The following is a 26,196-nucleotide window of genomic DNA, read 5'->3' on the forward strand; positions in this document are numbered from 1 at the left end:
TTGAGGCAGCAGTGCTAACCACTGTGCCACCGTGCTGCCTGTTTGTTTCACTTCTATGCAATTCTATGACCTATAACCTTGGTGCTTTTACCAGGAAAAGTTCTGTTGGGGCATTTTATTTTAGAAATTGGAATGGTATTTCATCCCAAGTTTCTTCCAATTGATCGGCACTATGAGACAATTCCCTGCAAATTAAGAAATATCTGAATGTTTTGCAGGAATTAAGCAAGACTGGTTCTTAATGATTTTGTTTTCTTGTAGCGAAATGCATTTGCAAATGACACCATTCCTGCAGAGAGCTACATTAGTGCAATCCAGGCTGCCCACCTCGGTACGTTGTCCAATCAGAGCCTGCCACTTGCTGCCTGCCTGAAGCATATTCTCCTGTCATTGGTCAGGCTCACCGGTGACCTAATTGTGTAAGTCAGTAGGTGCTTTTTCATTCATGACTGTATTCGTTCTGAAATCTCTCTTCACATGCCTGACAGCCTCATTATCATTGTAATACAGATAGATTAATTATCATTAATCTATCTGTATCATAGTACTTTTCACTTTTAGGAATGCTGTGTTGATAAGCTCTTCAGGCTCTTGTGAATGTGTGCCAGGTATTGATTGCAGCCATCTATTTTTCCATTGAGCCATACACTTCAGTGACTTCTGGAGTGTGCTTCTGGACATCTCCATTGCTGCTTTTGAGCTGAACCCTTGATGTTCAACAGTTGCTCCACTTGTTTGCCTGCACAAACGCAGGGTTGTGATCAGAAGGGTTCCTAGTTTTTACGTTTCAATTTGTATTTATCTATTTGTCACTCTTGGCGCGAATCTCCCAAAAGGGAATAAAGCCCCCAAGCGAGCGCGTTTAGCTGCGTGTTTCCCGGCACTTGCATTGTCGAGAAACCTCATGGCTATTCAACGTGATTCATCCTGATTAAGGTGCCTGAATAGCCAATGCGCAGCCGAGGCCGCTCATAAACCCTGTTTTTGGCAGTGGGGAGCTCCACTCGCCGGAACTAAATGGCGTCCCGATCTCCAGGCCCCCGAAGCAATCCCCGAATGCAATATGGGAGGCTCCCCCTGAGGCCCACACCAAGCAACCCCAGCCCGATCACGTGTGTGCACAAATGCCAGCTGGCAGTGCCACCTGGGTGCCAGGCTGGCACCAGCAGTGCCAATGCACCACCCTGCCCAAAGGGCATGCAGCTGGGGGCCTCCGATTCCCTGGGAGATCCCCACGACTGCTGTTCCGTCTGGTTCCCGCTTATGGAGACCAGCACTGAACGGCGCTCGCCCGAGGTCTCTGAGGCGAAGGGGTTGAATCCCAAAGCCTCCGGTAACTTGGAAATCTGCACATTAGAGTGAGGCTTATTGCATTGCAGCGTCTTGCGAGATCACGTTGAATCTTGCGAGGCGCAGCAAGCTGGTAGATCCCGGGAGTGGGGTCTCCCGACTTTCAATAGCCACGCTGCGCCGAGGTGAGCTGCTTTTCCGGCGCAGCGTGGCTGTAGGATCGTGCCCTATGTCTTTTTGTGCTGTCCATATTTTTGACTCTCTTTTCCCTTGCAGTGCTTTCACTTATATGTGTCTGAATTGCTTCCCTCGGTTAAGCTTTGCATGTCATGAATTTTCTGTTCTAATTTCATACTAGGTGGTGTCCTGATGAACTGAACCCTGCACAGGTCATTCACACGCTGCTGCCATTGCTCTTGGAGACTAGCACAGAAAGCGTGTCTGAAATCAGCTCCACGTCATTGGAACGGATTCTCGGACCTGCCGAATCTGACGAGTTTCTTGCACGTATCTACGAACGACTCATCACAAGCTGCTATAATATAATTGCTAACCACTCTGACCCCAATAGGTAACTAAAGATTCAAATTAGTAAAGGTCTGCCAGATAAGCTTTTGACTTTATAAATTAAGAGATGTTCTGAATTTATAGTGCAATAGATGCTGTTAATCGAGTTAGCTAATTGCTGAAGTGACAACCAAATTGGATAACCATTGTATCAGATTTCCCATCTATATAGCAGTCAGTCTTTGTATTGATAAAACTATCAGGTAGGTGTAAAATGAGATAACTCTAAACATCAAATACTTCACTATTGTTTCACGGGATGTGGACATGATTGACTAGCCCGGCATTTATTGCGCCTCCTGAATTGCCCTTGAATGGTGGTGCACCACATTCTTGAACTGCTGCAGTCCATCCGGTGTAGGTACACCAACACTGCTGTTAGAAAGGGTGCTCAAGGATTTTGACCCAACAACAATGAAGGAATAGCTAAATGGTTCCAAGTCAGGGTGGCGGGGAACTTGAAGGTGGTGGTGTTCCAAGTATTCGCTGCCCTCATAAATCGAGGTCAGGAGTCGCAACCTTTTCAAACCAAAAATCAAAACTACACCAAAATTCAGAACAAGTGGCCAACAAAGAGCCGGCATAAGAATGACAATTTGCATAACTGTATGCAACTTAACATTATTGAAAATTGACATGATGATTACTAATGGCATAAATGAAACATTTTACTCACAAGACTTTATTTAATGGGACATCTGTTACTGCATCTTTGCACACATTTCTTTGAAGTTTGCATCATAATGCCCATTCAAACTGTCTGTCAAACATGAGCCTAATTTACCTCTGATGTGATTCAAATGAGAGAAAGCCTGCTCACACATGCAGGTGGAGCCAGACATTGAAAGTAAGGCCAAGCTGACAGGGTGTTGTATGTGACGGGAAGTTATTTACAAGTTTGCAGAATCAGATTATCATTGTCCTCCAATTTCTCCATGTCAGCCCATTTGTGCAGTTTTGCGAATTCTGCATAATGTCGTGAGATTATCCAACTGCATTTCTTTCTCGTTTATAAAGTTCATCACAGTTTTAAGGATTTCTTCACCCCGTGTTTGATTTTTTTGTTGCTAATATCGCAATCATTTCTTCATTGACCGCACTCCCACAGTATATCATCCCAGAATACACAACTGATTAATGTCACATATGTCGGTTGTCTTGTCCAAAACAAATGGGAAATAAGGAGCTGGACTTGAATCTTGCGTTTATTCCTAGTTAATTTGGTGTGCCATTTTCACAGCAGTGTCTTGAACTGTTTATGCCAATAATGGCAATATTTTGTATTAATTTTTAATTTTAATTTTAAAAGTTGCGTGTATTTTGAGAATGGCAAAAGAGCCATATTTGGTTCCGTACTGAACCATGTTTGGCTTGTGAGCCATAGATTGCCGACCCCTGTCCTAGGTGGGTCTAGGCTGTTGGTTTGGAAGGTGCTGTCAAATAGCATTTGTCAGTCGCAGTAGTGCATCCATACAGATGGTACACACTGCTGCCACTGTGCGTCAGCGGTGGAGGGAATGGATTTTGAAGGTGGTGGACGGGCTGCCAATCAAGCAGGCTGCTTTGTCCTCTATAGTGATGAGCTTCTCCAGTGTTGTTGGAGATGCACTCATCCAGACAAGTGGAGAATATTCCAGCACACTTCTGACTTGTACTTTGTATACTTTGGATCTTATGTAAGATATGTTCGCCTAAACAGTAAATTAACTGCTTTTTATAAGCGATTTGCTGAAAGTTTTTTTTGAGTGTAAATGTGCTCTGTTAATTCGCAGTTTAAACAAAAAAAAGCAAATCCAATGTCTAATTGGCTCAGTTGGTAGAGCTTAAGTTTCTGAATCAGAAGATTGGGGGTTTAACCGTTCTTGCAGGATGAAGCACATAAATCTATCTTTACACTAGCAGTATTTAGGAAATGCTGCGCTCTTAGACGTTCCATCTTTCAGATATGATGTTAGAGTACGGTCCTGAGTACATGTTTATAAGACCATCATTTGAAGGAGGATGGGGCGTTCTGACCTGCTGACCAATATTCATCCCACACAGTCAATCAGTACACTGAAAAAGATTGACAATCCTACATCTCTCATTTGCTCTCACATGGGACACTGTTGTACCAAAATGGTTGTTGTGCATGTCACTATAACACTTCAGAACTAATTAATTGAATGTGAAACGCTTTGAGCCATTGTGAGATTATGAAAGGCACTGTATAAGTGCAAGTTCTTTGTTCTTCACTATTTTCTGCAAATATGTTTTAAATAATCCATAGTTAATAATTGTTCTGGCATTGCGTGGCTTATTAATCAGCTCTTTAAATTGATTGGGCTGAGCACCTCTACAGGGCATCACATGAAAGTAGCACAGCTGATTTGTGCAATTGGCCTTGTTCCAGATCCAAATTAGTGCAATTGCTTGAAATCAGGGTTCAAGCCTCGTATCCATAGTTCTATATTTGGAATAAATGGTTCGGTAAAAGTATGCTATTTTGGTCTCTGATTATTTATAATTCACAGGTCAGGATTTAAGTAGTCCAGCAAGTCATGATTTCTGATCGCATTGAAGCTGGCCTGGTCAGTATGGTCCATGGTTTTTCTAGTGTTCCTCAGCATTTCTATATCTTGGTGTACAAGGAAAGATTGTTGCATGGGATATGATTTATTTGTCTTGCTTGGGTTGTGTACAGAACATAACCCCATCGACCGTAACTTGTAAGATTTACAGGGGATTGATTTCAGGTGAGAATATGGTGTTTGGGCTTGGTTATCTATTGTGTTACTTCACATATGTGAAAGGTAAATTTTGTCAATGGACAACAGACAGTTGAGTAAAATGTCCTGAGTTAATCTGAATTTTACATTTATAAAACACACGTTTTAAAACTGCCTTTCTGCCAAGAAGAGCTTAGGGTGATGCATGTCCTTCCTGAATAAGAGCTAGTGTGTATTCAGCATTTTTTTTTTAGTAAACTGTTTTATCCTGTTCCCACAGTGGCTTGGATGAGACTATCTTGGAGGAATGTTTGCAGTACCTGGAGAAGCAACTGGAGAGCAGCCAGGCACGCAAAGCCATGGAGGAATTCTTCTCCGAACGGTAAAAGGAGGATGCTGTAACCTGCTAGAGAAGTAAAAATAATGTAAACAGGGCACGAGGGATGGGAGACGTATTGGATTTGTGCTGGTTGGAAGACTTCAGGAATATTGGATTCTACGTATTGGGCAATTTATGGGTTAAAAGCTTGGGGTTGGAGTGAGTTTGACTGCAGTGGTTGTGCTTTTTAAAAGAAGAATTCTGTTTTGCAAAGCCTGGGTGCTTTTAGTAGCCAGAAGGTAAAATTGACAAAGGAATGTGTTTTTTAGTCTGGGCTACTGGATTGTGGTTTGACTGGGGAAGTCCCTGAGGAGCTGATGTGCTTGCAGCCTGCAGAGATCATTTGTTTTTTTAGCTTGGGGAGATGAGGTCATTGCTGGGTGGAGCCAAGAAATGCAGGAAGACATTTTAAAAAGCGTTAAGAGAGGCAGTTTGTAGAGGAAGCTTTGGAGAGAATTGAATTCTGATCTGCCTGATGCTGAGTCCATAATTCTCCCATAGTAAGAAAGAGTAATATTAAAGCAGAGCAGTCTTGTCTGGGGACACGTTGTGTGATGCAAGCATTACTCCATGCTGTGCTGATTTTTTTTCTTGTTACCTAATGGGAAATTGAGGAATAGTATTTAAAGGGGTAATTGTAAGCTGTTCTTTTCAAATGTGAAGTTAAAAAGTTTAATATTGTATTTATAATCAACTTTTGTTTTAAAAATACCCAAGCCCTATTTCTTCATGCAATCACTCCTGGAGCAAATCATTCTTTCTTTCCAGTCTTACAAATAAAGTAAAACATTGGGATTTCTGACCAGTATCCTAGCCACTGTTGGGGTTTGGTCTGGGACCGTAATAGATGTAACAGTTCCATTCTGGTTGAATGATTTGGCCCATGTCCCTTTCAGTGGACCTTTCTTTTTTTTAAACAACTGGTACTTATTTTCCCATGTGTTTACTTTGGCTGTATCATAGTTTTTATCCTTCTACCTGTTAGAGATATCTGTCTACGGGGTGTCATGAAGCAAATGTTTTTGTGTGTACAAGTGCAGAGTTGGTCCCAGTGTTCACGGAATTTTAAACCACACCGTAACAGCTATGTGCATTTTTCAGTTAAACAGTTTTGGGCTCAAACGGCCTGAGCACATGCCAGGTTGATAAATCCATAAGCTACCAACTGTGCAGAATGAATGATTTCTCTCCCTGCCCCATTTTTCCATTATTCATTTGCCAATTGTAAGCAGCATTGGGCCTGTTCCATTGCCTATAGAAACAGCGTAGTTACTACATTTAAACAAAGATCATATTTTTGTGGTCCTCTTGGATGAGTTTGAAAAATCTCTTAGAAATGCAATGTGTTAGGTTGATTTTTTTTTTGTCTTTATAGATGCCTGTATTGATTTATTCTGGTTTGGTAAAGTTGTGTCTCATCTTGAGACTGCTGAGTAGGTTTCCTGTCTGTGTATCAGCTTTGTTCTTCCTTTCTCCTTTACAGTGGGGAACTGGTGCAAATCATGATGGCCACAGCCAATGAGAACCTTTCAGCTAAATTCTGTAACAGAGTGCTGAAGTTTTTCACAAAACTCTTCCAACTTGGTGAGTGCCATCTTCAGTTTGCTCAGCTGTTAGAAGTTAATTGTAGTGTGTGCTACTAACCTGAAAACAATGGTGCAAGAATGTTGGGCCACTCTTCACATTTTTGGGTTCTTGTGTTGAATTGCATTGACGACTGGATCAGGGTCAGTGCAGGATGAGGAGCAGCTCACTTTGGAAGCGTGTTGATAAACGCGAACGCGGGTAAGGAAAGGCTGGGTGGGGCAGACCTATCATTCCTGCTACGGGACGAGGGCCAGGGGGGTAGCCATACTGTTAAATAAGGGACGATGTTTACGGCGAGAAGGATGGTTACGGACCCAGGGGGAATGGTACGTCATGGTCAGCGGTGTCCTAGGCAGGGCACCGGTAGTCCTGGTAAATGTGTGCACCCCCAGCTGAGACAACACTGGGTTTATAAAGAAGACCATGGCAGAAATCCCCGATGGGATGTGGGGGGGAGAGGAAGCTACAAATGGACATAGATCTGCTCTCTACGAGGAAAGCAGTGCACCAACACCGCCAGGCACGGGGCACCCTGTACGAGCATGGGGACAAAGCCAGCCTCACCAGCTGAGAAAGCAGGCAGCCACGAGGGAAATCACTCAAATTAGAGACAGTAAAGGCAAACTAGTAGCAGAGCTCGAAAAGGTCAGCGAAGCATTTGAGACATTCTACTGGAGTCTGTACACCTCCGAACCCCAACAGGGGATTGGAGGATGAAACGGTTCCTTGATGGACTGGACAGAGCAGTCGTGGGGGAGGACAGGAAATGGGGGCTGGAAGCACTGCTAGGACTGGGAGAAGTCATGGACAGCATCAACTCCATGCAGGCGGGGAAGGCGCCCGGAACAGACGGATTCCCAGCGGACTTCTACAAAAGGTTTCTGACGACACTGGCCCCATACCTGTGGGAAATGTTCACAGACTAGCGAGCGAGGGGCACCCTGCTGCCCGCGCTAACACAAGCCACAATCTTGCTGACCCAACAGAATACGGGTCCGAATGACCCATTTTGCTGCTAAACATAGATGTGGAAATACTGGCCAAGATCCGAGCCAAAAGGCTGGAGGACTGCTTAGCAGAGGTGGTAGCAAAAGACCAAACGGGCTTTGTCAAGGGTAGACAGCTAGCATCGAACATCAGACGCCTGCTGAACGTAATCATGACCACAACTGGGAGAGAACAGTTGAGGTGATCATCTCCCTGGATGCAGACAAAGCCTTTGACAGAGTCAAGTGGAAGTACCTCATAGAGGTAATTGAGTGGTTCGGGCTTGAAGCAGGGTTCACCGCCTGGGTGAAACTTCTGTACAATGCTTCCACAGCGAGCGTACGGACAAATGCCTCCAGTTCTAAGTTCTTCCAGCTGCACAAGGCAGGGATGCCCTTTGTCCCCGCTGCTGTTGTCCTAGCGATCGAGCAACTGGTGATCATGCTCACGGCGGCAAAGAACTGGAAGGGGACCAGAGAGGAGACAGAGAGCACAGAGTCTCGATCTATGCGGATGACATACTCCTCTACATCTCAGGTCTGCAAAGCAGCATGGAAGGAATCTTGGCGCTCTTGAGAGAATGTGGAGCCTTCTCGGGTTACAAACTCAACCTGGGCAAAAGTAAGGTCTTCCCGGTGAGCCTGCAAAGGGGAGGGGCAGAGCTGGAGGGAATGCCATTTAAACAGGCCCAACACAAATTCTACTACCTGGGGATCCAAATTGCTCATGACTGGACAGGGATCCACAAATGGAACCTGACCAGCCTAACGAAGGAAGTTAAAAGGGACCTGCAGACACACTCCCACTCTCCCTGGCAGAGAGTGCAGATGGTCAAGGTGAACGATCTGCCCAGGTTCCTCTTCCTGTTCAGATCCATTCCGATCTACACCCCAAGGCCTTCTTCAACTCATCAGAAAAACTGATCATGGCTTTTCTGTGGCAACCGGTATGGGAGGGCAAATACACAAGAGAAAAATAGGAGGACTTGGGGTTTGAAATAGGGTGGGGACTCTGGAGCGAAGCATTGCACAGGGTCAACTCCACCTACTCTTGCACAAAGCTAAGCCTCGTGGAGCTGAAAGTGGTACACAGAGCCCACTGAATTAGATACCGAATGAGCAGGTTCTTCATGGGGGATGGAGGATAAATACGAACGGTGCCAAGGAGGCCCGGCCAACCACACACCCATGTTCTCGTCTAGCGGTCGGGTTCTGGACAGGCTTCTTTGAGGCAATGTCCAAGGTAGTGGGGATGAGGGTGGAACCAGGCCCAAGAGTGGGTCTCAGAAAAGCTTGATCTATTCATGGGAAGGAGGGCCGACACCCTTGCCTTTGCCTCCCTAATTGCCCGCCGGAGAATCCTGCTTGGCAGGCGATCAGCAGCACTACCCAAAGCTGCAGAGTGGCTGTCCGAATCTCTCCAGATGGAGAAAATCAACGTCTCCATCCGGGGGTTGGAAGAAGGTTTCCACAAAAGGGAGCCATTCACTCAGTTGTTCCAAGATCTGTATGCAGCCAACAGCCAGTAAACCAGAGGGAGCTGAAAGCCATGCCACAATAATGGGGGAAGGTGGGGAGGGAACATTGAACATGGAACCCAACCAAGATCAACAAGTAAACAACAAAATACACGGTGTCACGCCAATCACACAAGAACAGAATAAAGGAGCTGAAGGGGAAAGAAGACACTAGAAGGGGAGTGGGTCGAGGAGAAGGCGGGGGGGTGGGGGGAGGAAAGTGGGAGATCCGGTTGGGAATAAGCACCCACTGGAGAACGCAAAACAAGAAGCCACAATCGATGTAAATAGTTCAAAACAACCGATGTATACACAATTTTCCCTTTGTTTTTTGTTTAATTGTTTTATTATTTCATTCCTGTTATTTTTCAATGTATGTTCACAATTGCCTTTGTCTCGTATAACTTAAAAATCCTTAATAAAAAACCTTAAGAAAAGTTAATCTGATTTGCTTACTATAGTACATTAAATAAGCTGAACATTGATTCATTAGTGTAGGCGATGCCTTCTTTGCAAATTTGAAAATGGGATACAACATGAGACACTAGCTTTGTTTTTTGTTTCAGCGGAGAAGAGCCCAAACCCAAGTCTTCTGCATTTGTGTGGCTCATTTGCTCAGCTGGCTTGCGTTGAACACAGCCGATTACATGCCTGGCTGACAAGAATGACCCATGCACCCCCTAAAGACTCTGACCAGCTGGATGTGGTACAAGAGAACAGGCAACTTCTGCAGATTTTGACTGCATGTATCGTTAGAGAAAACAGGTACTTCGAAACCCTGAGTTATGTTTCAGTAGCAAAGGCTGCGCTTAGGTTACTTTTTTGTGCGTGTAAAAAAAGGTAAAGTCGCCACTGTCCGAAATGATTACAGGCTGCTTTCCCTTTTTAAAAAAAATATATTTATTAAAGTTTTTTAACACAATTTTTCACCCTTACAAACAATAAACCCCCCCCTCGTAACAAAATAGAAAGAAATCGCACATAGCAAGATATATACATGGTAAAACGATATGTTACATAGCTTTGTACACTGGCTCTCTCCCGTACATGCCAGTTTCCCAAATCTTTCATGTGTTCTCTTGCTCAAACACCCCCTAGGCAAACCCACCCCCCTTCACAGGACATCCACCCCACCCCCCGGGTTGCTGCTGCTGCTGATCGACCTTCCTCTAACGCTCCACGAGATAGTCTAGGAACGGTTGCCACCGCCTGTAGAACACCTGCGCAGACCCCCTCAAGGCAAACTTTATCCTCTCCAACTTAATGAACCCAGCTATGTCGTTTATCCAGGCCTCCACGCTGGGGGGCTTCGCCTCCTTCCACATTAGCAAGATCCTTCGCCGGGCTACTAGGGACGCAAAGGCCAGAATACCGGCCTCTTTCGCCTCCTGCACTCCCGGCTTGTCCACTGCTCCAAATATTGCTAGCCCCCAGCTTGGCTTGACCCGGACTTTCACCACCTGACATATTGCTCCCGCCACTCCTCTCCAGAACCCCTCCAGTGCCGGGCATGACCAAAACATATGGACTTGGTTCGCCGGGCTCCCTGAGCACCTTCCACATCTGTCCTCTACCCCAAAGAACCTACTCAACCTCGCCCCCGTCAAGTGCGCTCTGTGAACCACCTTAAATTGTATCAGGTTGATCCTGGCACACGAGGAGGAGGAATTAACCCTACCTAGGGCATCAGCCCATAACCCCTCCTCAATCTCCTCCTCCCATTTACCCTTCAGCTCCTCTACCAATGCTTCCCCCTCTTCTTTCATCTCCTGGTATATTGCCGACACCTTGCCCTCCCCGACCCATACACCCAAGGTCACTCTGTCTTGAATTTCCTGTGCCGGGAGCAACGGGAACTCCCTCACCTGCCGCCTCACAAACACCCTCACCTGCATGTATCTAAAAGCATTTCCCGGGGGTATCTCAAACTTCTCCTCTAGTGCCCCTAGGCTCGCAAACGTCCCATCAATGAACAGGTCCGCCATTCTTCTAATCCCCGCCCGATGCCAGCTCTGGAACCCCCCGTCCATCCTCCCCGGGACAAACTGGTGGTTACCCCTGATCGGGGACCACACCGAGGCTCCCATTGCACCCCTGTGCCGTCTCCACTGGCCCCAGATCTTTAGCGTTGCCGCCACCACCGGGCTCGTGGTAGACTTTGTCGGCGAGAGCGGCAGCGGTGCCGTCACCAGCGCCCCCAGGCTCGTTCCTTTACAGGACGCCATCTCCACTCTCTTCCATGCCGCCCCCTCTCCCTCCATCACCCACTTACGGATCATCGCCACATTTGCTGCCCAGGAGTAGCTCCCTAGGTTTGGCAGCGCCAACCCTCTTCGGTCCCTACTGCGTTCCAGAAACCCTCTCCTTACCCTCGGGGTCCTATTCGGCCACACAAACCCCATAATACTCCTGCCTACTCTCCTAAAAAAGGCCTTTGTGATCACGATGGGAAGGCACTGAAACACAAAAAGAAACCTCGGAAGGACCACCATTTTGACCAACTGCACTCTACCCGCCAACGAGAGCGGTAACATGTCCCATCTTTTGAAGTCCTCCTCCATCTGCTCCACCAACCTCGTCAGATTCAGTTTATGTAGGGCCCCTCAGCTCCTGGCTATCTGGATCCCCAGGTACCGAAAGCTCCCCTCCGCCCTCCTCAGCGGTAGATCGCCAATCCTCCTTTCTTGGTCCCCTGCCTGTACCACAAAAAGCTCACTCTTCCCTACATTGAGCTTATAGCCCGAAAAATCCCCAAACTCCCTTAGAGTCTGCATGACCGCCACCATCCCCTCCACTGGATCCGCCACATACAGCAACAGGTCATCCGCATAAAGCGACACCCGATGCTCTTCTCCCCCTCGGACCACCCCCCTCCATTTCCTAGACTCCCTCAATGACATGGCCAAGGGTTCAATCGCCAATACAAACAACAGGGGGGACAGGGGGCACCCCTGCCTCGTCCCACGGTATAGCCAAAAGTACTCCGACCTCCGCACTCGCCACCGGGGCTCTGTAAAGGAGCTTAACCCAACTAATAAACCCTCCCCCGAACCCAAACCTAGCAGCACTTCCCAGAGGTACTCCCACTCTACTCGGTCAAAGGCCTTCTCCGTGTCCATAGCTGCCACTATCTCCGCCTCTCCCTCCACCGATGGCATCATTATCACGTTTAAGAGCCGCCGCACATTGGTGTTTAGTTGCCTGCCCTTTACAAATCCCGTCTGGTCCTCGTGGATTACCCCCGGGACACAGTCCTCGATCCTCGTGGCCAGCACTTTTGCCAGCAACTTAGCATCCACGTTGAGGAGCGAGATCGGCCTGTACGATCTACATTGCAGTGGGTCCTTGTCCCGCTTTAGGATCAAAGAAATCGTCGCCTCCGACATTGTCGGGGGCAGGGTCCCTTCCTCCCTAGCCTCATTGGAGGTCCTCGCTAGTATCGGGGCCAATAGGTCTACGTACTTCCTGTAGAACTCCACCGGGAACCTGTCCGGTCCCGGGGCCTTCCCTGCCTGCATACTCCCCAAACCGTTGCTCAGCTCCTGCAACCCAATTGGTGCCCCCAAACCAGCCACCTCTTGCTCCTCCACCCTCGGGAATCTCAATTGGTCTAGGAATCGTCTCATCCCCTCTTCCCCCGCTGGGGGCTGGGATCTGTACAGCTCCTCATAGAAGGCCTTGAATGCCTCGTTTATTTTCGTCGCACTCCGCACCGTGGCTCCCCTTCCATCCTTGACTCCCCCTATTTCCCTCGCTGCCATCCTCTTACGGAGCTGGTGTGCCAGCATCCAACTCGCCTTCTCCCCATACTCGTAGGTCGCCCCCTGCGCCTTCCTCCACTGTGCCTCTGCCTTCCCTGTGGTCAAAAGATCAAACTCCGCCTGGAGACGTCGTCTTTCCCCAAATAATCCCTCCTCAGGGGCCTCTGCGTATCTCCTGTCCACTCTTAAAATCTCCCCCACTAACCTCTCCCTTTCCATGCCCTCTATCTTCTCCCTATGGGCCCTAATGGAGATTAGCTCTCCCCTGATCACCGCCTTCAGCGCCTCCCATACCACCCCCACCCACACCTCCCCGTTGTCGTTGGCCTCCAAGTACCTTTCGATGCACCCCCTCACCTTCCCACACACCACCTCATCTGCCAAATCTCCCCCACTAACCTCTCCCTTTCCATGCCCTCTATCTTCTCCCTATGAGCCCTAATGGAGATTAGCTCTCCCCTGATCACCGCCTTCAGCGCCTCCCATACCACCCCCACCCACACCTTAGGCGAGGGCCAAGGTTGAAAAGGCGGGGCCTTCATGAATAACCTCAGCTGGTATGGGAATTGAACCCACGCTGCTGGTCTCGCTCAGCATCACAAACCAGCTGTCTAGTAACAGGTGCCATAAGGACATGGCTTAAAACATCTATGCATGTACTTACAAGGAAGGAAAACCGGTAGAGAATGGAAAGAACTCATGTTGACAGACCCACATTTCCCTTCTGCCAACATTCTTCATGATTCTTAAATAATTCTGAAATGCCAGTAACCCTTAGAAAGCAAGTATTTCCCTCACCCCTACATTGATAAGGCTTAACGCATTGTGTATGCTTCCCATCCAGAATTGTGAGCCGCATTTTATTGGAGGCACTTTCAAATATATACACGATGAAGAAGAAAAACAAAAAACAACCATGGCAACAGTAAACAGCCAAAACATCCTTACGCACCCCCCAAACGTCCCCCCCCCACACTCTACCCGCTGCCACCCTGATGCCTGCCCCCCCCCCCTTTAACTTTTAACCCAGACTCCCAGCCCAATCAGAAAATAACCCCCCCCCCCCCCCCCCCGCACCTCGTTACAGAACCACTGAAATTGTTTCCCAAGCATCCTTCATTTCCAGACTCTCTAAACTATTTGACACGCCTTAGTTTCCTGTTGAATTCTATCCTCTACAAATTCCAAGTTGTCCAAGACATCAGCACTTGCACCCTATCCCATATTGAGTTATAGTTCTCTTATTATGGCCTTAACTACTTTCCTGCCTGCTCCCCATAACCTCTGACTTCCTTCTGACAACAGACCCTTCAACTGTTTTGGTTACTCATTCAGGAACATTCTACTTAAACTCTCTTTCCTCTATTTCTCTCTTCTCCTCCAAAAGCTTCAAAACCAACTTCTTCAGTCTTACAGTGACAACTCCTGATTTACACTAATATCTGACTGAACCACTTGTGATCAATTGCACTGGTGCATTTAAACACTCTACTCTGTGGCATGGAGGTAAATTGTTTACTGGGACCCACTACTGAAACCTGTATTTCTAATCACAGAAAGTGGTATAATGTCTGTGCCAACTCTTTGAAAGAGCTATCCAATTAGTTCTATTGTCCGGCTCTTTCCCCATAGCCTTGCAGATTTTTTCCCTTCAAGTATTTACCCAATTCTCTTTTGAAAGTTTCTATTGTTGGTTAATAGTTGGTGCTAATCTGTTCTTGTCTCTTCTTTAGCCAAGTTGGAGAAGGTGTCTGTACTGTGTTACTCAACACACTTATCCCCATGGCAGCGGAAATGTTGTCCAACGGTGATGGAACAGGATTCCCAGAGCTCATGGTTGTTATGGCAACATTGGCCAGTGCTGGGCAGGGAGGAGGACACTTGCAGCTTCACCGTGCAGCTGTAGACTGGTTAGGGAAATGGTGAGTATGTCATTAACTGGGTGAGTGATTACAATACATCAGACCAGGAAAGTGGTCACCTCTTGAGATGAACTAGGTTTGGCAGTGATTTTAATTAACTGCTTTGCATGCGTTCTAAAACATTACATGTTTTAGGTTGGACCAAACTTCTTGTGGGTGGGAGTTGCATTTAATTGTTCTTAGTTCAGCATATTCAATTTCTGTGACTGTAAATGGTTACGTCTTTGTTTTTCAGTAAAAAATATCTTTCTCAGAAGAATGTCTTGGAAAAGGTGGGAGCGAATGTAACCCAGGGGAAGGTGAGTTATGGGGGGATGTTGAGGTAGTAGGAATAACTGTAGGAAATTGATGTGTGCTTAAAAATCCATAATCCCGGATTTTGCAAAAATTTATTTTTAAAAATTGTGTCCCTTTTTCTGCATACCCCCCCAGCACGCAATATGATTTGATCTGGGAGCAGTTTGAATACATCTGCTTTTGACTCCCACCTTAACATTTCTCTCTTGTGCAGCATGTAGGCATGCTTGACTGTGCATGTCACATCATGTCCTATCTTGCCGATGTCATGAATGCCATGCGACAGAATAGCGGGCCGGGATCGACGCACCTGGTGGTGGATGGTGAGGAAAGAGCAATTGAGGTTGATTCTGATTGGGTGGAAGATCTCGTTGTAGAAGAAGAGGACTCGCAAGCAGAGGACTCAGTGAGTAGTTTGCCAGTCTGCTGAAACTATTTTATTCAATGTATTGTAAACTGACAAGAACATTATAGCTGATTGCACCTGTAGTGAGTGGAATTTCTTTTCTCTCCCTCTCTCACCCCCCCCCCTTCCAGGATGAAGATTCCTTGTGTAACAAGCTCTGCACATTCACAATTACGCAGAAGGAATTCATGAACCAGCACTGGTGAGAATATTAGTCCTTTTGTTAAGCTGATGGTGTGTGTGTGGGCTCCAGAACTTTTCATTCTGGTAGAGTGAGTTAGAGATGGATTGGATTGGATTTGTTTATTGTCACGTGTACCGAGGTACAGTGAAAAGTATTTTTCTGCGAGCAGCTCAACAGATCATTAAGTACATGGAAAGAAGAAAAGGGAATAAAAGAAAATACATAATAGGGCAACACAACATATACAATGTATTTTTAAAAGATGAGAACGAGTATAAGTTAAGTAAAAAGTGGATCTGTTTGGGAGAGCTCGCAGAGAGTCACCTCGCTCCGGCGCCATCTTGAGATTTGGGATTTAGGTCCGTCAAATCATCCCAGCTCAACGATCTCTCCCCACTCCACTTGGACCTAACCCCTCCAGAGTGAAAGTATCATCAATCCAAGGGTTACAGTGGCTCAGGGTGAAGCTCTTCCCTCCTCAGGATAACTAAAAGTAGAAAGACTTACAGTTAGATAGTGTTCTTTTACAACCTCAGGATGCCCTGAAGCATTTTACAATCAAATAAATTGCTTGGAAGTGTAGGTACAGTTGCAATGTAGGAAATATGACAGTCAATCTGCACACAGCGGCGTCCCACAGGCAGCAGTGAGACAGTGACCAGAGGTGGTAATGGTCGAGGGAGAACTATTGGCCAGGATAGTGAGGAGAACTCCCCTTCAAAATAGTGCCCTGGATTCTTTTACGTTCACTTAAAATGATGGATAGGTCCATGGCCAAACACCCACTTAAAAAGATGGCACCTCTGATAATTCAGAAGCCCCTTGCTGAACTTAGATTATGTTGGCATCTTTGGAGTGGAACTTGAACATTTGGCCTTTTGACTCGGGTAGGAGGACTACTACCAAGTCACTGCTGGTGCCCGACAACTAGGAAGATGTGCAATAAATATGGCCCTTGCGCTGGTTCTGAAATCCAATTTTAAGGGATAATGTTAACCTCCTGTATTAGAGATGGAAGCAAAATAAGAATCAGTAATACATTTCATAGTTTCGTAGATCAGAGTGAAACTGGCAGTTAATGTGTTTAGATGATTACTGCATTGTTACAGATACAGTTAGCAGGCATTGGTTCTGCCATTGTCCTTAAGCACACTTCTCTCTGCGGAGAACATCAAATGGAATGTTCTGCCCTGTTTTTGATAATGGGAGAAGGTTGCTTGACAACACACTGTTTTGCCACTGTTTGGAAAGGAAACTTCTGTGATCTATTCTTCTTTGTTAATGGTGGAAATCACAAAGTTTGTGTCGTAACATCAAATTTGTTTGTTCGCGATTAAGTATGACTGAATGAGGTAGGATAAACTGATTCAATCTAATCTTTCTGTTTCAGGTATCACTGTCACACCTGTAAAATGGTGGAAGGAGTAGGAGTTTGTACAATTTGCGCTAAAGTCTGTCACAAGGATCATGAGATTTCTTATGCCAAGTATGGATCATTTTTCTGTGACTGCGGTGCAAAGGAAGATGGAAGTTGTCAAGTATGTGATGGAAATAGATTGTACTGAAGGCAAAAATGAAACCAATCTGGTGCATCATTACACCATCTGTCAGTCACTGCTTCTGCAAATTAATTTGGTGGCAGCATTTCAGATTCTCTTTGCATCCTTGTTCACGTGTCTTTAAAGCCCATGTGATTTTTGCCAACTGGAAGGGAACTACCAGGAGTTGTATCCTTTGACGGTGGCACCAGTCCTGCGGTCTGGAGGGGGGTAAACTTTCCCAAGTTACCCATTCCACATACTTCTGTTCCATCTCTGTTGGACACAGATTCTGGAAAGTGTGAAAATAGATAAGTCCCCTGGGCCGGATGGGATTTATCCTAGGATTCTCTGGGAAGCTAGGGAGGAGATTGCTGAGCCTTTGGCTTTGATCTTTAAGTCATCTTTGTCTACAGGAATAGTGCCAGAAGACTGGAGGATAGCAAATGTTGTCCCCTTGTTCAAGAAGGGGAGTAGAGATAACCCCGGTAACGATAGACCAGTGAGCCTTAATTCTGTTGTGGGCAAAGTCTTGGAAAGGTTTATAAGAGATAGGATGTATAATCATCTGGAAAGGAATAATTTGATTAGAGATAGTCAACACGGTTTTGTGAAGGGTAGGTCGTGCCTCACAAACCTTATTGAGTTCTTTGAGAAGGTGACCAAACAGGTGGATGAGGGTAAAGCAGTTGATGTGGTGTATATGGATTTCAGTAAAGCGTTTGATAAGGTTCCCCACGGTAGGCTACTGCAGAAAGTACGGAGGCATGGGATTCAGGGTGATTTAGCAGTTTGGATCAGAAATTGGCTAGCTGGAAGAAGACAAATGGTGGTGGTTGATGGGAAATGTTCAGACTGGAGTCTAGTTACTAGTGGTGTACCGCAAGGATCTGTTTTGGGGCCACTGCTGTTTGTCATTTTTATAAATGACCTGGAGGAGGGCGTAGAAGGATGGGTGAGTAAATTTGCAGATGATACGTAAAGTCGGTGGAGTTGTGGACAGTGCGGAAGGATGTTACAAGTTACAGAGGGACATAGATAAGCTGCAGCACTGGACTGAGAGGTGGCAAATGGAGTTTAATGCAGAAAAGTGTGAGGTGATTCATTTTGGAAGGAATAACAGGAAGACAGAGAACTGGGCTAATGGTAAGATTCTTGGTAGTGTGGATGAGCAGAGAGATCTCGGTGTCCAGCATGTACATAGATCCCTGAAAGTTGCCACCCAGGTTGAGAGGGTTGTTAAGGCGTACGGTGTGTTAGCTTTTATTGGTAGAGGGATTGAGTTTCGGAGCCATGAGGTCATGTTGCAGCTGTACAAAACTCTGGTGCGACCGCATTTGGAGTATTGCGTGCAATTCTGGTCGCCGCATTATGGGAAGGATGTGGAAGCATTAGAAAGGGTGCAGAGGAGATTTACCAGAATGTTGCCTGGTATGGAGGGAAGATCTTATGAGGGAAGGCTGAGGGACTTGAGGCTGTTTTCGTTAGAGAGAAGAAGGTTAGAGGTGACTTAATTGAGGCATACAAGATGATCAGAGGATTGGATAGGGTGGACAGTCAGAGCCTTTTTCCTCGGATGGTGATGTCTAGCACGAGGGGACATAGCTTTAAATTGAGGGGATAGATATAGGACAGATGTCAGAGGTAGGTTCTTTACTCAGAGAGTAGTAAGGGCGTGGAATGCCCTGCCTGCAACAGTAGTGGACTCGCCAACACTAAGGGCATTCAAATGGTCATTGGATAGACATATGGACGATAAGGGAATAGTGTAGATGGGCTTTAGAGTGGCTTCACAGGTCGGCGCAACATCGAGGGCCGAAGGGCCTGTACTGCGCTGTATGTAATGTTCTATAGAACACTTGCCCCTGTTTAATAATAAGAGGATCTGTAGCGAAAGATTCTGTGCCTGATCCACAGGATAACCTCAATATTACCCCAGTTTCCAACTTTCACCCCTCTTCCACATTTATATGTCACGTTTTGATTAGATTAACTATAGACATGGCTTCAGCTTTCATATGTATGCTACTGACAACCAGCTCTATCTTTTGGCTCAACCAGCTGTATCTTTTGGCTAAGCCATCCTTTTTGGTGCTCACGCAAAACTCCTCACTCTCACTCTGGCTTCACCTCTACCTGGATGCTTGCTCAGGCCAAAAATTAAAATTCCAACTGTGTCCTGTTCAAGCCAAGCTGAGCTTCAAACTCTAATATCCTGTCCATTGATGAGACAATTTACTTCCACCCCCACATCACTTACCTTGACCCTCCCTTCACCCACATGTTGGGGTCGCTGGATGGGCCGGTATTCATTGCCCATCCCTAGGGCATATGAGAGTCAATCACATTGCTGTGGATCTGGAGTCACATGTACAAAGGACAAAGAACAATACAGCATAGAAACAGGCCCTTTACCCTCCAAGCCTGTACCGGTCATGATAGCACATTTAGCCAAAACCCTAAAGAACAATACAGCACAGTCTATATGTAGGCCAGACCAAGTAAGGACTGCAGATTTCCTTCCCTAAATACTAGTGAACCAGATGGGATTTTACGACAATCGACAATGATTTCATGGTCATCATTAGACTTCAAATTCAGATTTTCATTGAATTACATGTCACCATCTGCAATGGTGAGATTTAAACCCAATTCCCCAGAGCATATCCTGGGTCTCTAGATTACTAGTCCAGTGATAATGACAGACCCCCCTCCCCCCCCCAAATAACTCCCACTACACCTCACTGTCCCATGCTTTTCATGGTTCCAGGACCTGTCCTTTTAATTCCCTGTCGAGTGAACATGCCTACTCCTTTTTGTAAATTTAGCGTACCCAATTCAGTTTTTCCAATTAAGGGGAAATTTAGCATAGGCAATCCACCTAACCTGCACATCTTTGGGTTGTGGGAGCAAAACCCACACAAACACGAAGAGAAGGTGCAAACTCCACACGGACAGTGACCCAGAGTCGGGATCAAACCTAGGGCCTCGGCGCCGTGAGGCAGCAGGGCTAACCTGCTGTGCCACCGTGCTGCCCTTGACATGCCTACTCCTGCTCTTAATTCGTATGCTAGTAAAATACTCGTCATGGACCCATACTTCTTGCTTTCAAACTGGACATGACAATCTATCATGTTGTGATTGCTGTCACTTAGAGGCTCCTTTACCATGAGGGTTGTCGATTGATCCTGTTTCAGTGCACATTATTAGGTCCAGGATAGTCTGCTCCCTAGTGGCTCTAGAGCATACTGCTCTAAGAAAGTGTTCTTACGAACTAATTTTCCAGGCTACCTTTGCCAAAATGATTCTCCCAGTCTACATCTAGATTAAAGTCTCCCATGATGTTTGAGGTACCTGTCTTACATGCCTCATTTATTACTTCCTGAATGCTCTTTCTACGGTGTAACTACTCACACAAGTAACCTCGTAGCTTTAATATTTCTTTCTTTTTTTTTAAAATATATTTTATTGAAATTTTTCGATCACAATTTTTTCCCCCTTACACATCAAACATTAAAAAAATTTTTTTTAACAGTACATGTAACGTGATAACCACAGTCTAATAAAAGTAACTAACCAACATGGTAAACTAATTAATTAACATAAAATGAAACTTCTCCCCCCCCCCGGGTTGCTGCTGCTGGTCATCTATCTTCCCTCTAACGTTCCGCTAGGTAGTTGAGGAATGGTTGCCACGTTCTGGTGAACCCTTGAGCCAATCCTCTCAGTGCAAACTTAATCTGCTCCAGTTTTATGAACCCCGCCATATCGTTTATCCAGGCCTCCAGTCCGGGGTTTCGCTTCCTTCCACATGAGTAAAATCCTACGCCGGGCTACTAGGACGCAAAGGCCACGACGTCGGCCTCTTTCGCCTCCTGCACACCCTGCTCATCCGCAACTCCAAATAAAGCTAACCCCCAGCCTGGTTTCACCCGGACCTTCACCACCTTCGAAATCACTCCCGTCACTCCCCTCCAATACCCCTCCAGTGCCGGGCACAACCAAAACATATGTGTGTGGTTTGCCGGGCTTCCGCCGCACCTCCCACACTTGTCCTCCGCTCCAAAGAACCTGCTCAACCTTTCTGTTATGTGTGCTCTTATGTAGCACCTTAAATTGAATCAGGCTAAGACTGGCGCACGAGGAAGAGGAATTTACCCTGCTTAGGGCATCAGCCCACAGACCCTCCTCTATCTCCTCCCCGAGCTCTTCTTTCCACTTTCCTTTTAGTTCGCCCACCAGCTCCTCCCCCTCTTCTCTCATCTCTCGGTATATCTCTGACACCTTGCCCTCCCCGACCCACACCCCCGAGAGCATTCTATCCTGGATCCCCTGTGTCGGGAGCAATGGAAATTCCCTCACCTGTTGTCTTGTGAATGCCCTCACCTGCATATACCTAAAGAAATTTCCCCGGGGCAGCTTATACTTTTCCTCCAGCACTCCCAAGCTCGCAAACGTCCCATCTATAAATAAATCTCCCACCCTCCTAATTCCCAACTGGTGCCAGCTCTGGAATCCTCCATCCATCCTCCCTGGGGCAAACCTATGGTTGTTCCTGATTGAGGACCCCACCAGGGCTCCCAGCACACCTCTCTGTCGCCTCCATTGTCCCCAGATATTTAATGTTGCCGCCACCACTGGATTTGTGGTAAATTTGTTTGGTGAGAACGGTAGTGGCGCCGTCACCAGCGCCTCTAGACTCGTCCCTTTACAGGACTTTCTCTCTAGTCTTTTCCACGCCGCTCCCTCTCCCTCTATCATCCATTTACGGATCATCGCCACATTGGCGGCCCAATAGTCGTCGCCCAAATTCGGCAGCGCAAGTCCCCCTCTGTCTCTGCTACGTTGTAAGAACCCCCTCCTTACCCTCGGGACTTTCCCTGCCCACACGAAGCTTGTGATGCTCCTGTCTATTTTTTAAAAGAAGGCCTTAGTGATCAGCATAGGGAGACATTGGAATACAAATAGGAACCTCGGGAGGACCATCATCTTAATTGCCTGCACCCTGCCTGCCAGTGACAGTGGCTGCATGTCCCACCTCTTGAAGTCCTCTTCCATTTGTTCTACCAGTCGTGTCAGATTAAGTCTGTGTAAGGTTCCCCAGCTCCTGGCTATCTGAATCCCCAGGTATCGGAAGTTTCTTTCCACTTTCCTTAGAGGCAGGCCATCTATCCCTCTACTCTGGTCCCCAGGGTGTATCACGAAAAGTTCACTCTTCCCCATGTTAAGCCTATATCCCGAGAAATCTCCGAACTCCCTCAATATCTGCATGACCTCTGTCATCCCCCCGACTGGGTTCGTCACATACAACAGTAGGTCATCCGCGTAGAGTGACACTCGGTGTTCTTCTCCCCCTCTAATCACCCCTCTCCATTTCCTGGAGTCTCTCAGCGCCATGGCCAGTGGTTCAATTGCCAACGCGAACAGTAATGGAGATAGCGGGCATCCCTGTCTTGTTCCCCTGTATAGTCGGAAATACTCCGATCTTTGCCGACCTGTGACCACACTTGCCGTTGGGGCCCCATAAAGGAGTTTGACCCAGCTAATAAACCCATTCCCGAACCCGAACCTCCTCAGCACCTCCCATAGGTACTCCCACTCCACCCTGTCAAATGCCTTCTCTGCATACATTGCCGCCACTATCTCTGCCTCCCCCTCTACTGGGGGCATTATTATCACCCCTAATAGCCGTCGCACGTTGACATTTAGTTGTCGCCCCTTTACGAATCCTGTCTGGTCTTCGTGCATCACCCCCGGGACACAGTCCTCTATCCTCGATGCCAGCACCTTTGCTAGCAAATTGGCATCCACATTTAATAGTGAAATAGGCCTATAGGACCCACACTGCAGCGGATCTTTATCCCGCTTCAAAATTAGCGATATCGTCGCCTCCGACATTGTCGGGGGTAGAGTCCCTCCTTCCCTGGCCTCGTTAAAAGTCCTCACCAACAGCGGGGCCAGCAGGTCCACATATTTTCTATAAAATTCCACCGGGAACCCATCTGGTCCCGGAGCCTTCCCTGCCTGCATATTCCCCAGCCCCTTGGTAACCTCGTCCACCCCAATTGGTGCCCCCAGGCCTTCCGCCTCCTGCTCCTCCACCCTTGGGAACCTTAATTGGTCCAGGAACTGCCGCATCGCCTCTCTTCCCTCCGGGGGTTGGGACCTATAAAGTCTTTCGTAAAAGGTCTTAAACACCCCGTTTATCTTCCCTGCTCTCCGCACCGTAGCTCCCTTTTCGTCTCTAATTCCCTCTATCTCCCTCGCCGCTGTCCTCTTTCGCAACTGATGGGCCAACAGGTGACTTGCCTTTTCCCCATGTTCATACCTCACCCCCTGTGCCTTCCTCCACAGCACCTCCGCCCTCCTGGTGGTCAGAAGGTCGAACTCCGTCTGGAGTCGTCGTCTCTCCCTGTACAGTCCCTCCTCCGGGGTCTCCGCAAATTCTCTGTCCACCCTTAAGATCTCCCCCAGTAGTCTTTCCCTTTCCTTGGCCTCTGTTTTCCCTTTGTGGGCCCTGATGGAGATCAGCTCTCCTCTGACCACCGCCTTTAGTGCTTCCCATACCACTCCCACTCGGACCTCCCCGGCGTCATTGGCCTCCAGGTACCTCTCGATACATCCCCGCACTCTTCCACAGACTCCCTCATCCGCCAACAATCCCACATCTAATCGCCAGAGTGCACACTGCTCCCTCTCCTCTCCTAGTTCCAGGTCCACCCAATGTGGGGCATGATCCGAAATAGCTATGGCTGAATACTCAGTTTCTTCCACCCTCGATCAACGACCTTCCCAAAACAAAAAAATCTATCCGGGAGTACACCTTATGAACATGGGAGAAGAAGGAGAACTCCCTGGTCCTCGGTCTAAGAAATCGCCATGGATCCACTCCCCCCATTTGGTCCATAAACCCCTTAAGCACCTTGGCCGCTGCCGGCCTTCTTCCGGTCTTAGATCTGGATCTATCTAACCCTGGGTCTAGCACGGTGTTGAAGTCTCCCCCCATTATCAAGTTTCCTACCTCCAGGTCCGGTATACGTCCCAGCATCCGCCTCATAAATCCCGCATCGTCCCAATTCGGGGCATATACGTTAACCAACACAACCTCCATTCCCTCCAGCCTGCCACTCACCATTACATATCTGCCTCCACTATCTGCTACAATGCTCCTTGCTTCGAATGATACCCGTTTCCCCACCAGTATGGCCACCCCTCTATTCTTTGCATCTAGCCCTGAATGGAACACCTGTCCCACCCATCCTTTCCTTAACCTAACTTGGTCCGCCACCTTCAGGTGCGTCTCCTGGAGCATAGCCACGTCTGCCCTCAGTCCTTTCAAGTGCGCGAGCACTCGGGCCCTTTTAATCGGTCCATTTAGGCCTCTCACGTTCCACGTGATCAGCCTCACTAGGGGGCTACCTGCCCCCTTCCCGTGTCGACTAGCCATCACCCTCTCTAGGCCAGTCCCACCTCCCGATTCCGCGCTCCCACTCGTTCCCCAGGTGTCGCATTCCAGCCCCGACCACCCTTTCTTTAGCCAGTTCCTCTTTGATTTCTGCAGCAGCAACCCAGTTATCCCCCCCCCCCCCCCCCCCCCCCCGCTAGATCCCCCTCTAGCGTGATTGCTCCCCCCATATTACTTCCGCAAGTCAGCTGACTTCAACTGACCCCGGCTTCTCCTGCTCACTCCTTGACCCCCCGTGTGGGGAACTCCCATCTACCTTGCACCTATCTTCCCGCCATTATCTTTCTGGTGCGGGAACATCTCTGTAGCTGACCCGCCTCTTGTGGCGCAGCTCCCTCTCCCACCCCCCTCCCATTCAGCTTTAATATTTCTAATCTGTAGCCAAACCGACTCCAGTACTGAACTAAATGTCATCCTTAATTAACAGAACTACACTGCCACCTTTCCTGAGCTGCCTGTCCTTCTGATATTTCAAACACCCTTCAACACTTTGGTCCCAGCTTTCAACCATGTATCTGTAATGCCTATCAGGTCATACATATTTATGTCTATTTGTGCTAACAGCTCATCCCTAAATGCTCCATGCATTCAGATCCAGGGTGTTAAACTCTTTGTTTTTACCATTTTTGCAATCTCTGACCTTATCTGCTGTTCTGTCCATTCTAGTCTCTATCTGGCAATCATTCCCCAAATTGCTGGCCTGCTCTATTATTTTGTTGTTTCCTTTTACTGTATCTCCTTTCAAGTGATGCGAAAGAGAAAATGCCAGAAAATCTCAGCAGGTCAGGCAGCTATTAAATAGGAGAAAATTAAACCGAGAAAATGGGAAATATTTATACTGTGGAGTGAGAATCTTTCATTCTCACTCCACAGTATAAATATTTGCCACTTTCTCTGTCTGTTAGCTTTGACAAAGAGTCATCGGACTCGAAACATTAGCTCTTTTCTCTCCCTACAGATGCTGCCAGACCAGCTGAGATTTTCCAGCATTTTCTTTTTTGTTTCAGATTCCAGCATCCGCAGTAATTTGCTTTTATCCTCTCAAGTGATCCCCTCTTGCCACTATTTAATTTGAAGCCCCTCTACCGCCCCAGTTATATAATTTGCCAGAACTTATCCGAGCACAGTTTAGATGTAGTCCGCCCCAACGGTACATCGCCCATTTCCACAGTACTCGTACCAGTGCCCCATGAATCAAAATCCATCTATCCCACATCAACCTTTGAGCCGTGCATTCATCTCTCTAATTTTATTTACCTTCGTCCAATTTTCTTGTGGCTCAGGTAATGATCTAAAGATTATCACCTTGAGGTTCTACTTTTTAATTTGGCCCTGAGCGGCTCAGAATCCCACAGCAGAACCTCTTTCCCAGCCCTACCTATGTCATTGGTACATTTGTACCCTAGAGGGAGTCATTCTAACTCCGCTTCTAAGATATTCACTAATCCTGCCTCCACGGATCTCGGGTAAAGAATTTCCTAACCTAGCAGAACTGGGTTACCCATTTTTAACCACAAACATTTCCAGCCTTGTCTGCAAAGCTAGTAAAGATTATGTCCAAGCCAGCGCAATTTAGGAGACTTCATCAT

At 47.1% G+C, this 26,196-nt stretch overlaps 1 protein-coding gene across 6 annotated transcripts in view; it reads left to right on the forward strand.

The window, feature by feature from the left end:
* ubr4 (ubiquitin protein ligase E3 component n-recognin 4) overlaps nucleotides 1-26,196 on the forward strand; it is a 227,614-nt gene that overhangs the window by 79,086 nt on the left and 122,332 nt on the right. For all 6 annotated transcript variants that reach the window (XM_072478202.1, XM_072478203.1, XM_072478204.1 and 3 more), the window contains exons 28-37: nucleotides 262-419; nucleotides 1,649-1,861; nucleotides 4,846-4,947; nucleotides 6,428-6,528; nucleotides 9,601-9,799; nucleotides 14,529-14,717; nucleotides 14,953-15,016; nucleotides 15,229-15,420; nucleotides 15,552-15,622; nucleotides 16,995-17,142. In XM_072478202.1, the coding sequence (XP_072334303.1) occupies nucleotides 262-419; nucleotides 1,649-1,861; nucleotides 4,846-4,947; nucleotides 6,428-6,528; nucleotides 9,601-9,799; nucleotides 14,529-14,717; nucleotides 14,953-15,016; nucleotides 15,229-15,420; nucleotides 15,552-15,622; nucleotides 16,995-17,142 (1,437 nt within the window). The remainder of the gene's footprint in view (nucleotides 1-261; nucleotides 420-1,648; nucleotides 1,862-4,845; nucleotides 4,948-6,427; nucleotides 6,529-9,600; nucleotides 9,800-14,528; nucleotides 14,718-14,952; nucleotides 15,017-15,228; nucleotides 15,421-15,551; nucleotides 15,623-16,994; nucleotides 17,143-26,196) is intronic.

Source organism: Scyliorhinus torazame, chromosome 16, assembly GCF_047496885.1.
Source record: "Scyliorhinus torazame isolate Kashiwa2021f chromosome 16, sScyTor2.1, whole genome shotgun sequence".
Taxonomy (NCBI): Eukaryota; Metazoa; Chordata; class Chondrichthyes; order Carcharhiniformes; family Scyliorhinidae; genus Scyliorhinus; species Scyliorhinus torazame.